At 37.9% G+C, this 14,239-nt stretch overlaps 1 protein-coding gene across 4 annotated transcripts in view; it reads left to right on the forward strand.

The window, feature by feature from the left end:
• Positions 1–14,239, forward strand: part of RSPO2 (R-spondin 2) — a 102,814-nt gene that overhangs the window by 48,139 nt on the left and 40,436 nt on the right. For 3 of the 4 annotated variants that reach the window (XM_071803857.1, XM_071803856.1, XM_065831328.2), the window contains one exon: positions 6,889–7,077. In XM_071803857.1, coding sequence (XP_071659958.1) covers positions 6,889–7,077 — 189 coding nt within the window. The remainder of the gene's footprint in view (positions 1–6,888; positions 7,078–14,239) is intronic. The other variant, XM_071803858.1, reaches the window with a different exon arrangement.

The following is a 14,239-nucleotide window of genomic DNA, read 5'->3' on the forward strand; positions in this document are numbered from 1 at the left end:
GGAGATGACAACTAAGAGTAACTTAACCATAAAATTATAATATTGAATATATAATTAAGACCTCCAAAGGAAGTGAAGAAATTATTTCATAATAAGATGGAAAATTATTCGCCTATGAGCATAAATTTGGTGAGATGTACACCAAACTCATTAAAGTGAAATGCCACCCCACAGTCAGTCTGTCTTCAGAGGAATAGTGAAGGACATGTGTGTTTTCTGAGTTGTCAACAACTTTGGAGAAAATGGTTCTGAGCATTTAATGACAAGTGTCCTGAGAAAGAAAGCACTGGCTGGTCTCCTGCAGAACTCCGGAAAACGGCTGCTTTCTGCCCAGGGCAGTGTGGTACTTGGCCTTTGTGGTCAGAAGAATTTACAGAACAAAGGAGAGTTTTGTGAGAGTAACATCTAGGAATAGTAGAGAAGTTATATCACTTCTCTATTTGGCACTGGTACAATAGCTTTTCCATTGCTGAGCTCTTTTTTTGGTGTCCAGAAGCCTGTTGATAAAATGGTAAGAGGTTGATCAAAGGACTGAATACTTTGCCTTGCGGTGAGACATTCTGGAATCTTGCTTTGTTTATCTTACCCACGAGAAGGCTAAGACTTGACCTGATCAGTGTGTCTGCATTGGGGAAAAAACACTGAAAAACTGTTAACAATCTGGAAGGCAAAGATGTAAGTGGTTGCTATTTGAAGTTAAAAATTCCACTGCAGATTTTCAACAGTGAGAGTGATTAGCTCTTATGATATCTTAACAAAGGTTGTGGTGGTTTCCTTACCGCTGACAATTTAAAAATCAAGATTGAATGGTTTCTTAAATGATATGTTTTACTAAAGCACAAGTTCTGTGGCTTCTTTGTACAGGGCATTGGGCTAATTGGTCACAAAAATCCCCTTTGCCCTTGAAATCTTTTAATTCTCTTAATTTAAGATGATGACTAGAGTCAAGCTAGTCAATTTTCCTCTTTTTTTTTTTTTTTTTTTTGGTGGTTGTTTTGTTTTTGTTATTGAAGTTTTCTGTCCAAAACTTACTTTTCCTTTTACAAAGCTTTAATGAAAAATTGGCATTTTTCTTGACCAGCTCCTGTTAACAGTCCATAGTTTTTAACTATAATGATCTTGCAGTCTTACAGTGTTGGTATACTACATAACATTGGTATATCTTTAAGGCTGTATTCTTTGGTCTGCTCTTTGGTACCCTGAAGACATATGCCAAACATGAGTGTATTTTAGTTGGTTTTATTGAGTTATAGATATCTTTATAGTTTTTAATTGAATTTGGGATTATGAAATCTACTCTTTTTGAAAGAAGTGCAGCTTGTCTTCTAGTTGATTCTCTCTTCTGAGTCCCGTCTGTACACCTCATGTTTGCAGAGAGGTGTCTTAGGGACACTTCTGCTAGATCTGAACTAAAATCCACTTACCAGCTGCCTTGGTTTCAGCTGGGATAGAGTTAATTTTATTTCTAGTGACTGGTATAGTGCTGTGTTTTGGATTTAATATGAGAAGAATGTTGATAATACACTGGTGTTTTGGTTGCTGCTGGGTAGTCAAAGACTTTTTAGCTTCTCCTGCTCTAGCAGGTGCACAAGAATCTGGAAAGGAGCAAAGCCAAGACACCTGACCCAAGCTGCTGAGAGAGGTGTTCCTTACCGTATAATGTCAAACTCAGTATATAAACTGGAGGTGGCCAGGGGGGCAAATACTGCTGCTCAGGAATTTATGGGCTATTGGTGTCATGGGCAGTGAGCAACTGCATTGTGTATCACTTTATATATTCTATTGCTACTATTATTCTTGCTGTATTATCTTCTTTTTTTTTTATTCTTTTAAATCATTCTTATCTCAATCCATGAGGAATTTTGTTTTGGTTTTCCCTTTCTGATTCCCCCATCCTACTTGGGGAGGGAGGGGTTGGGATGGGTGAGCAGCTGCATGGTCCTAGTTGCCAGCTGGGGTTAAACCACAACACCAGCATTTATGTAGCTGCAATCCCAGTTAGGGCAAGCATGCCATTAAGCTGACCATTGTACCAGTAAGGCCAGTTTCTGACTTCAGAGAGTTCAGAAAACTGCCAAATAGTGAGACAATGAGCAGGCAGTGGGTGATGCTAGGAACATAATGAGCATGTTAGTCTGATTCTCTGAAGTTATGTTTAGGTAATGACCTTTTCTACTGCTTGTTTGTCTGCCAGGCCCTCCTCTTTCTCCGATTGGTTTTGGATCCATGTGTCCTTTTCAGCCTGTTTTTTATGGAAATAAATAAATATCAGGTTTTTGTGGCGAGCTGGAGCACCAGGTTCAGAAGAGGTTTGTGACACCTGACAAGTGTGTATAGAAGAAAGACAAATAAATAGCAGTAGTTGTGCTGTGGGCTGCGAGACAGCAAGATCAAATTCTCTGTTTTCTTGCTTACAGAACAACTTGTATTCTTATGGGGAACAGACTAGATTCATTTTGTACTGTTGATTCTCTTGTAATTTATAATAGTTATAACAATTAATTTAAAACTGCTTTAGCAATATGGCTTAAATACATTTCATCCAGACAAGAGTTAAGTAATTAGCTAACATTTGCTTTTACTTGATACGGATCCAAACAATGAAACTTTGAACATCTTTGGAGTTCAGAAGTGTTTCATTCGGTGCTTGGGTACTAATCTGTTTTTTCAAGTAACTTTTTCAAACTTGACATATTTAATCTCAGATTTAAAGTAAAAAAACACCTTAGGAAATCAAGTCTATAAACGCTTTTTCTTTGAATGTAGAGATGCTCTAGAGTGTAGTTGTAGAAAGAACAGAAAAGGCATTATCTGTATAAAGGTGTGTGTGTTTATGTGCAGTGTTCACACCTGGGTACATGCTTATGTGGATCCTGCTGCAAAGACCTTACAGTCCTAACAGACAGCCAGGGTAATCATGCGCTTTGAGACCCAGAGGATGGTGCTAACTTAGAGCATGTGTGCATTTTTGGTTTTATGATGTGATGACAGCAGCGCTCTGACACTGGTTAACATTTGTGGGCCTTGTGGAAGGAGTGAATTTCCATGAGGGATTTGGCTGGACGAAACCTGCCTGCCTGGCATACAGAGTTGAGGAGGGTGTTCCAGGCAGGATCAAAATAGAGATGTGAGAACTGAGAGTAGCGTGCTGTTTTACACTCTGTGTGATGCAGCTGGTAACTTAGAATGTGACTGACTGTTTTGCAAGCTTGTTATTTTTTCTTGCAGTCTAATACAGAAGGAAAAAGAAGAGGTTATGAAGAAATTCAGAAGGAAATGTGTAGCTGTTTCTGCTGAACACAGAAGTGTTCACTTCCTCCTTCAAAGAGCAATTATATGACAATTGAAAAATCTGTATGTGATAAAAATATATTGTATTTGCTTTGTTAAGAAACCAAGATGGAAAGGGAAGACTTTGGGATAGGAGAGATGTTCTAGGAGTCAATTATAGCCTGTGTACATAGAGACAAAGAGAGAAAGTTGGTATCTTCAAGATAGCATGCTGATTTGACAACAAAAACAGTGCTATAGCATTTGATTTGTTAAAGTATATGTTCAGTGTCCAAGTAATTTAGTAGACCACATCATGATTTTCCCTGGTTTGAGATAAGCTGAACTGACAGAAAGGCCACAGAAATCAGCATGCTTCCCATGAAACTCTGAAAATAATATAAGCAGCAACAATGTGGAAGAACATAGATTCTGTGATTTACACTATACAAAACTTAGTGTGTGCAAAATACCTGGAAATGTCTCAGTTTTGTTCCTAACTAGCACAGTGGGAAGTTTTCAGAGTCTTTCATGAAGTTTGCTCTCTGTATTACAGATTATACTATTGCCTCCTACCATTGTATAATTTTTCACTGTTTTTTCGTTTTTGCCTAATGTGGCAAAGAGAGAAAAGAAAAAATATCTGCTACATTTAATGTTTTTATTATAGTTTAGTAATTAGGTGGGTAACAACAAAAGTCATCACTGTCACTATGAACTATGTGACCGTCTTGAACTGTTATCCAAATTCAATGTGTGAGTTCAATAATTATTCATGTAAGTAACAATAAATGTGTCCCATCTATAACATTTCACATTTGAGGATTTCAGAGCAGTTTACAAGTTTCGAGGAGCTGAATCTTGCAGCTTTACTAGAAGAGAGAAAAAAATAGAGGCATTATAATTACAAATGACCTGTCAAGGTTACTCAGGAGATAAGGAGGAAGGGCAGTCTAGATATGGTTTAGGGGAACCTACACACAAGTCAAAATTTTGGGATAAACAACTTACAAAAGTACTATATTATTGAACTCTTTTATATACCTTGCACTGTCCATCTCCTAAACAAAGGATAGCACAGGATACTGGAGGATCATTTTATGCTGTTAGCTTCTTTTCATGTGAGAGTACGTCAGGGCAGAACTATGATTGAATCCCAAGGAGATCTGCAAAACAAAGAGTTATCAACAAAGACATCTTATAGAAATAGGAAAAACAGGTAATTGAAGAGAGTAACATGTGGATACTCATAGATAAAGGAAAGTTGGACAGTAGAGTCAAACAGAGACACATTTTGTAGCCAAGAAGTCAGAGTTTTTAATGGGGGTCAATCAGAGAAGTTGGACATGAGACCTATATTGACACTACAAATCTATCTGCTCCAGAACCTAATCCCTGCTCCCCAAGCCACACTATCGACAATAGTGGCCTTTAGCTATATCTGTGCTGTTTAGCAATTGACCTGACTCCAAGAAGTCATAATCATATACGTGCTGTATCTGAGATCCTGGTTTCAGCTGATTCAGATTCCAAAACCCGCTTTGAGTAGTGGATAAATTCAGGCATCTTGCATCTACTTCTGCTTTGTTTCTTTTAACTCTTTTGCCAAAATACAGCCTTCTCTGAGGAATCTTGAACAAGCTGGAGTTACAGATTTACTGAGAGAGAGATGCAATGAGACTAAAAGGGGAATCAGAAGTCTACAGGATAGCCTACCATGTGTTAAGCAACAATTGCTTTAGAGTACATGGACACATATTATTTGATGTGGTTACAGATAGGCAATCCCTACTGACAGTGAGATGAGGCATGCATCAAAGCCTAGCTCTAGATCTATTTGCTTCTCTTCTTGTATGTCTTTGAAGATATGGATTGTGAATGAGAATAATTGTAAGGTGAACTGTAAGAAAAGTTATATCTGAAGTCTTGTGAGCAACAGAAGATGGGAACTGGTTTAGGAGTATGAGAGAGCTGGCCTGGTAGGGTGTGTCTTTACAGAGGGGTTAAGAGAGCCAAAGAACTGTGTCTGTACCATAGATGATAAGACGCTATTCGCATCAAGAAGATCTCACGAGGCGAGCCTGGTGCCAGAAGACTCCACCACTCAGAGGTGTCCCACAGGCTGAGCTGTTTCACACTGGTTGCTTGGCTTCTTGTCCTGTCTGCCACCCACTAGGATTTTGTACAAGATAGAAGCTGAATGTTGTTGTGCTGAACATGGTGAGGCATGTGTGAGGGATGGGAGCAGAGAGGAGTGGGAATGTGGTGTGCAGATGTGTGAAGGTGAGAGTAAAGCATATCAGCTACTGGTTCCAGAGGCTGTAGGCCTTTTTTTTTCCTGGCTCTACTTCCATTGAACAACCTCAGTTATCCATGCGTCCAAGATAAAAGTAGCAGTGTACTACGTTAGGGTGTGAATACTTTTAAATATTTTAAAACATAACAATTAAACATAGTCCTTGCCCTTTTGTCCAGCTGCCCTCAGGGTGGCCTCTATTGAAATGCTCTTGAGACACCAAAGATACTTTCCTTCTCTTGCGTAATGTTTTTCTTTTGTTTCCAGTAAACCAGGTTTGAACTGGCAAACTCCAGTGAAGTCCTGTAGCCAATTTAATATTTAAAACAGACCTGTTAAATTTTGCTGGTTTCAGGAATGTCTTGAGCTATCCTCCCTCTGCTAACCTGCTGTGCTGACTCAGCGCCCGAGGAGGAGTTGACAGCCTGTGGGGACAGGGGAGTGCTCTGCAACTTTGCAGAAAGGCAGAGTAATAAAAGGTCATCAGGGCAAAGAGTGATGCAACTAAGGTTTCTGTTGCAGTTATCAGCCAAGTAATTTAAAGCAAAAAAATCCAAGAGAGAATAGAATTGAAGGCATAGCAGCTGGTGACCTAAAATGGTAATCATTTATACTAAATACCCTTCTTCGGTTATTTCTGCACATGGTTTTCAGCCAATTTTGGTTAGGAACTTGTAGAAAAAGGCTCTTAGAACTGTTACTCTGTTCTTGGTGTGTGGTGTTTTTTTATTGGTTTGTTTTTAAATATTTGTCTTGACATTGTCATTGAAAAGACCAAGAAGAGACTGCAAGAAGACAGCTGTTCTAGGACCCTGAGAGCTATGGGATAGCATGCATTGCCGGTGCTGTACCTGTTCTCCTGAGTCCACTACTCTTAATGTTACTCTCTTCACAAGTCAGAAATTGCATTAATGTGGTTGGAGTTCCATGGACATGTTATTCCAGTTACATATTTCAAGGGTGCTGATGTTTGAATAGTTTGTTGCTGTTGAGTGCTTATGTCCCCAGCTTCAACCTAGAATTCAGCACCTAGGTTTAACTTAAGTTACACTTGTGAACTTCATGTAGCTTGATCTCTGCTTGTACCTTTATTTTAAAAGTGCGTACATTCATTAAATGCTCTACATACAATTAAAAAAAGATTGTATTTTTTTTTTTTCGCTTGCCAATGCAGATGTATGATAGAGTGCACTTTCAGAACCTTCCTTTCAAATCTACTTGTAATCATGTGGTAAATAAGCAACACTTTAGAGGGAAGAGGATCTCCAGCCAAAATAATTTCCAAATGATCTTAAAGTGTAATTTATCTTCTTGTTTTACAGCTAGCTATGGACCCAATCCAATTTGCAAAGGCTGTTTATCTTGTTCAAAGGATAATGGGTGCATCAGATGCCAACACAAGTTGTTCTTCTTCCTACGAAGAGAAGGAATGAGACAATATGGTGAATGCTTGCATTCCTGCCCATCAGGATACTACGGACTCCGAACGCCAGATATGAACAGATGTTCAAGTGAGTTTTTTGTAATATCACTTTGATAGGAAGGCCATAATTTATGCTCATTTTTCAAGATGATACATTGTGGAACATGGTGATACTTTCACAGATGTCTCAAGATCACCATAAAACTTCTTTGCTAAGGAACATCCCAGCATATTGCAAAATATGTAATAGTTGATATATTAACCTTGTTTTTATTGTTTTTGTTTTTATTGTTATTATTGCTTTAATTAGAAAGGAGATTTAAAAAAGAATGATGATTTAAGCAGATATGACTAGTTTTAACAAACTACCATTATATGAAAATAAAAAGGATTAAACATTCATTTAGCAGTGCCTCATGTAGGTACTACTCAGTATATGCACTGATGTATGGGTGGGCTTCTTGTAATGCTTTTTATTCCCACACAAATTTCAGGTGACCAGACACCTCATACCAGACACACTTTAATATGTAAGTGTTGCTATTTTAATAAAACAGATGTACTATTAAAAACAAACAAACAACCTTTCACTTTTAGTACTGCATTTTATTTGGAAATTTACAACCTGCTAATGTGCAACAAGATTCCCTGTTTGCATGTTTGTACCTAGAAACACAACTGTTAAAGCCAATGGGTGCTCTGGTATCTCTACACATTACTGTCTGGCAGTTTTGCTGATTTATATTGATTTTCCCATATGCTCATATGTGGAGTATTACCCATATGGATTATTAATCATTGCTACAACCTCTAATCTGTATTTATGGTTGTGTGTGATGGTTGCCTTTGTTTGGGTGTTGGTTTTATTTTGTTTGTTTGTTTTTAATGTGTGTCATAGTGTGACCAGAATTAGGTCAGTATCCGATGTGAGAAACAGCTTTTCTTTGCTTCCTGGAATAACTATGAGTCTGTTAAATGTACAGAACTCCGTGCTCAGTGCTATGGCACGTCACTGGGCTGCACCATGTTGTGAGAAAGTAGGTGCTGCTGTTCACATCACAGATGATCTTGAGAGCCATGTGAGGTCCCTCTGTGGCAGCCCAGGCTGGTGAGGACCGCTCGTGGCTGTGCTTGGACCCATCCCAGCCCATGCAATGATGTCCCACCTTACCCACCCCATTCCCTGCATGGGCTCCATGCGTATGGTGTTCTTCACGTGTTCCCAACTGCTGCGTAACATAGCTGAGTGCTGCCTAATCTATACCAGGTGGCTAGGTTTGGAGGAAAATTTAAATGAGACCAGTATATGGTTTATGTATCCCTTCTGTAAAGTAATTTAGGATCTTGGCCTTAATTTTCAAAACACGTTTGTGAATTCAGCAACTCATCCACTTTAAAACTTTTAAAACTGGCCTGTAAAAACTTGTTCATGTAAGTATTTTTAATATAGTTACAGTTTTGGGGAATAGATGAATTTATCTTTATTAGCCTGTGTACTGCTTGTGAGTTAGGAAAATTAGTCTGTACTGTCAACCTTTCTTTACTTGAAAAGAAAAAAGTTATTTGCAGAAGGTGGATGGTGAATTCAATGCAACTTTTTTTTGTTTGTTTGTTTCTTTGTTTGTTTGTTTGTTTCATTTTTGCCACTCACAGAAAGTGGTCCTTTTCCCTGAATTACAGCATTGCTTTTGAAAAACATAAATGCAAGTTGTGTCCAAGCCATACTGGCATGTGTTGAACACTGGATATTTAACTCCCCTCCCTGCCTTTGGCAGTCTCCCCCTGTGAGAATAATGATGCAAATGCATTTACTGACCAGTCCTGGTTCCTCTCCAATGATCTTTGTACTGTGCGTTTTTATTTTAAAGTTACTGCCAACTAGTTTATCTATAAATCATATCTTTGCTCTTGGTTTGGTGATCTCGCATGGCACATACGTGGCATTGTGGACACACAGACATTTTGTGGATTGAAGTTGAGTTAAAACAAACTTTCTTTAGAAAACAGAATAGGTTTCTTCCTACTTCATGTTAGATACTTCCAGATATGTTTAGTTACAGACTCCATACCTCAGATAGTATTATCTCAGCTAAAAATAACAAAAATTCTGGCTAAGTTATAATCCCTTTGGGAGTTACAGGGCTTGAATTACATAAGTTGAAATTATTTCTACCCTGTTAATATCTTTATAGGCACAAAAGCTGTTTGACATTCTATTACTGGAACACTTGCCCACTTTTGTTAGAGAAGCTATAGAACATATTTTAAAGGAAAATCTTTATTATTTTAAAAACCAAAATTATTTATTGACAACAGTAATGCGATAAAGACCACAACCAAGTGCAGCAGCTCTGAAATGATGGAAATTTTGAATTTCAGGGCTTTTTCTGCATGTACTATAAGCAGTATGTCTGTCTTGAATTTGGCAGGTAATTCTAGACTTTTTCTAGTAACAACGAATCATATTATTTTGAGACTTGTCTCTAGGAATCAATGTAGAGTTCCCTGCTGGAGGTGGTTTTCCTCTTGAACTCTGCAGTGTGAGAATGCAGTATATTTGGACATGAAATTGGAAAGTGGTGAGTCTCTTCTGTGGAAGGATGTCCAAGAGAAGAGCTACACTTGGTTAATTTTCCAAGAGATTTTAATAATTAATGACTTTGAACTGAACCGCTACAAGAAGAAATAATCTCACAAGAAGAAAAAATAAAAAAAACCCCACCACAAACACAAAACAAAAAACGAAGCAGCGAAATTGAATTAAAGAGGTAAGGTGAAATCTGTCACCTGGGTGGGTGGATTAGTATGGACTTGACCCTACGGTCAGACCAATCTTGAACGTTTCAACTTAGTCTGTATCCATAGTAACCTTTACATTTTTAGAGGTGGGAAACACTCAGAGCTTGCAAACTACAGCTCCCTTCAGCTTTGGTTGGCTTTTGTGTAGGTTCACTTTTTCGCACAAGAAGGCCAGACTTTGCTAAAGTTGTAATTACCACTTCCATGCATCTGGGATAAAGAGATAGAGAGCAGCTTTCAAACAAATTAAAGGATTTATTAAACACATGTGACTAATTCACTGTATTTTAAAAAGTAACTATTTTTTAAAACTTTGTTACAAACATAGCAAGACATCATCAATATATCATGGCTTGACTGTTGCTTATGTAGTATAGTAGAACATATGATGTTCTGAAACTATTGTAGCCAGAGCAATTGTAACAGTCTGTCAGGATGTTCAATTAACACAAGAGAAACGTAATATGCTTTAAATAAGTTTTTTTCTTGCTTTTTAGAAATAGTTTTAGTGACTTTTGTTTTCTTCAAATATAGCTTTTTCTTTTAAAAGAAAGCTCACCTTAGCCTTTGAGATTTTGTTAATGAAGCTGGATGGCCAGAAATTGAGGTCTACCTATGATTATTTATAGGCACCTTTTTTCTTTTGTTTTGTTATCTGTGCCACTTTTTTTCTTTCTTCCAGTTCCTCTTAGTAAGGATTTGGATTTTTTTTTTTTTTTTTTAATTTGGAATTGCTTTACTTTCAGCCTTACTTTGTATTTTGATGGAAGTTTCCTTCCATTTGTCTGGCAACAAAAAACCATCATAGTGCTTTGAATTGACGTTTATTTAATCTGTACTCAATTTAGATTTAATAGGACAATTGTATATTTGTAAAATACTATTTGAAAAAAGTGTGGTTTGTCATTTCTTTAAAAGATCTCAATTAATGATTCAAGATTAGAACATACTGTGGAATTGTATTGCTAAATGTTTATTAAGTAAATGTATTTAAAAAAAAAAAGTCCACATTATAGTATTTTATAATTAGCATGTTGTATTCCAAGTGTGCACCTCCATGGATTTTTGAAGTCTCCTCTTGCTCAGGAAATTTTGGAGAGGATTAGCACAGAAGGCAGTGCTGGTCCATGGCAGACTGGTGTGAAGGGCCAACGGACACGTCAGGATGGTGATGTGAAGTTAAATCTGTACAATCAATGCTGTTTTGCTGAGCAGCAGTGGGGGGGACCCGTAGTTGGGATGAGTGAGTGTGATGGGGATGGGGACAGTCTGGGGACTGGGGAAGTTAAAAGGTTCTGGGCTAGAAGAGGCAGAGAGATCTTGGGCAAGAAGACTATGGAGCCGTGAGTCAGAGCTCACTGTGAAAGAGCAAGGTAGGTGCTTTGGGCCAAGCAAGAGCTGTCACACCCTAAGATTACCAGCCTCACAGGTTATGGACCCAGAGGCTCCTCTGGAATGGTGATTCTGACCTTCAAAAGGAAAACCCTGACTGTAGTGTATCATCACCTCCTATTACTTTATCTTCTGAAATGCGAGGGGGCGCCAGAAGCAAGAACCCACTTTCAGTGCAAAGACTACCAAGCCTTTCAATCTGGGAATGCCACATTTCCTTCCTCAGCTTCAGTTTTGCAGCTTCCTTTTGCAAAATATGGTCATTATCTCTCCATCTTGAAGGTGTTCAGTACAGTTCTCTTTTCTATGCTGCTGATTGCTGGTTTCCACTCACGTAGGTCCTTTCATGCATTCTGGCTTTCCTTTCCCATATTCTTCATTGTTGTCTGTGTTACATGTGAAGCAAACTGGCCATGAATTGTTGTTATTAACGTTGCTAGGGACTGACCAGCTGTCTTTTCTACTATGTGTACTGCAAAACATCTTTGTAATGAAGCAGGTTATGGATGAATATTCAATCACATGGGTCATGTTTAGAAAGGAACAATGTGACAATGGAAATGCTACAGAACAGGGATCTTTCACAAAGGCAAAATAAGACTTGGGTAAATTTTTCAAGATTATGTAGATCAATAGAAACACTTAACAAATGAGTAACCACTCTTTACAGTTGAGATAGGCATCTTTTGACCTTAAAATTCATCATATTGCTCTTAATGCGAGAAAGTAATATAGTAAATCTTCTTGTTAGAATATGTTAAGATATGGGGCACATGCATCTCAATATGGAACATTTTAGGCTTTATTTTGAGCTTTAAATGAATTATATTTCCATAAAATCGAGCTTATTCTGCCTCACCTGATCAGATGATGGCAGGTTTTACTGTGGAAGGATAGTAGTTGTTTTGGTAAAGTTATGTTTTTTGTAATTATAGTTGTGGGTGTTTTTGTTTTTAATAGCAAGCCTATGCACCTGAGTCTAAATTCAATTCAAAGTCTCAATCTGTATTTTGAACTACTGGGCTTTTGATTTCTTCTCTAAAATGTAAATATGTCAGTTCCTTAATGCTTATTTTAAAAGAAGGAGTATGAGTGACGATTAGGAAGCCAAAGTAGGTCAGGAATCTTTTGATATCACTATGATTCATCTGCTTAATATGTATTTCTAATTCAGACATTATTTTTAATCTGGGCTTCCTCCTTCTATAAAGTTCTTTAATGCACCATGTATGTAATTTATGTAGTTTTTTATGAATATTGTAAGTTTCAGTGACATCAATGAGTTGTGTTTGTGAGGATTTTTTTTTTTAAGTAAATGGCTGAAAAACATTTGTGCCATATAGAGGTTATAAAGCCTAAATACAAATATTTTATTGCTGGCTAGCTAAATGCACCTTTTACAGACTAGATTGGTTGCCCTAACCTTGACTGAAACATGGTTTATGGGTATTACTTTTTAAAAAAATTCTGGTGTATGTGCAAAAGCACTTCAGAACAAAATTATATCTGAAGTGCCCTGGGGTTCTAGAGGTCCTTGAAAATTAAGGAAAGGGGGACTTTGTCCCCTAAGTCTTTGCCACTTTGTTTCAATAAGGAAAGTCAAAGATGTTTTAAATTTCCATCTTTGGAGTTTTTCTGACAAAAATCTTTTTGGTGGAGATATTATGATCTTCTTTTTCTCCTCTGCAGAACCAAAGAATCTGGTCCTTCAGTTCTGTAGGATTCTTGGCCATTGACTGGGGAGTGGTGCACTATTAGCTCATAGAGTTCTGTTTCTTTCTTGAGCATTTTCTGTAACTGCTCCCAAGCATGGAGGCAATTATTCCATACTATAATCGACCCTTTTGCTGCCCTGAAATGTCAGTCATTCAGATTCTTGCTCTTCTGTCTGTCTAAATGAAGACTGCACAGTATCAATAGACTTTCCATTGGAGAAGGTATCTGTTCCATAGATGTACATGTCAGAGCTCTGTTGAAGGGATAAGTTGTTGTTTCACTTTGTTTTTTTGAAACACTGAAGATACTTGAGCAGAACGCTTCTGTTTCATTTCAGCCCATCTTAGCTTCACCAGGCAAAGCAGTGACTTCTCTTCCACCCTTTCCCTTGAGAGGTGAAGTCATGGAGCTGTGAATTTATAACCACTCCTGTGACAATTTGAGATTGAAAATAGACTTCTAGAAAGTTAGTTAGCTTTTCTAACTTATGTAGTACTGCTCTTCTTCAGTTCTCACTTTTAACTTTATAAATATGTATTTATCATGAAAGATTATATCTCTTTAGGGTTTTCAATGTTAATTTTGCCCATTGAAGTCATTGCAGTGGGCTCTGGTCTGTCTGATGAGAAAAGAGAGTCATGAGTTTAAAGTTCCCCTTGCTGAAGCAGTTAGGACCTTTGCCATGGATTTCAGTGAGGTCAGAATGTTATTCTTTTAGCATTTACATACAACTTTTGTGGGAAGTTTGGTGTAACATTTTAAAAAACCTAATCTGTTTAGACATAGGCTGTGTTAATCAGACACACCATGAGATTTCTCTGGGCCTCCCTGAGTGCTTTTTGTAGTCCAGTTGTGTGAGGATGGTACGAGTAGAGATGTGTAGTCTTCATATGGAGGTGGTTTCCAAGGGTGTTTTATACCTTTCACGTGGAAGGATGGAAGCAAATATTTGACTTTCTGGCTTTCCCAAGATAGAAACACTGAAAGAAAATAAGAGGTTATGCTAGAAGAGCTGCAGTAAGAGCGTTAGGATGAGTCTGAGAGGTCCTGGTTATGTAGAGGGTAGTAGAGCCAGTGGAATATAAGGAGACATGATACTGAGCAGGAATAGAAGGCATTTGAGATCTGGTAGGAAGCACACCTTTGATGAAACACTGCAAAGTGAATACAAGCGAAGGAAGAGGTAGAGACTCACAAGTGTCTGCCCCTAACCTACAGACCTTCTGTTGCCAGCTAAATGGGAACAGCAGTGGTGAAGCACCGTTCTTCACTCTCAGATTCTGAAGGTTATGTTTCCAACCTTGTCAGTGTTGCCCTGCGAAGGGTATGTGATTGCTCTTCAG

This window comes from Patagioenas fasciata, chromosome 2 (assembly GCF_037038585.1).
Source record: "Patagioenas fasciata isolate bPatFas1 chromosome 2, bPatFas1.hap1, whole genome shotgun sequence".
NCBI classification, from domain to species: domain Eukaryota; kingdom Metazoa; phylum Chordata; class Aves; order Columbiformes; family Columbidae; genus Patagioenas; species Patagioenas fasciata.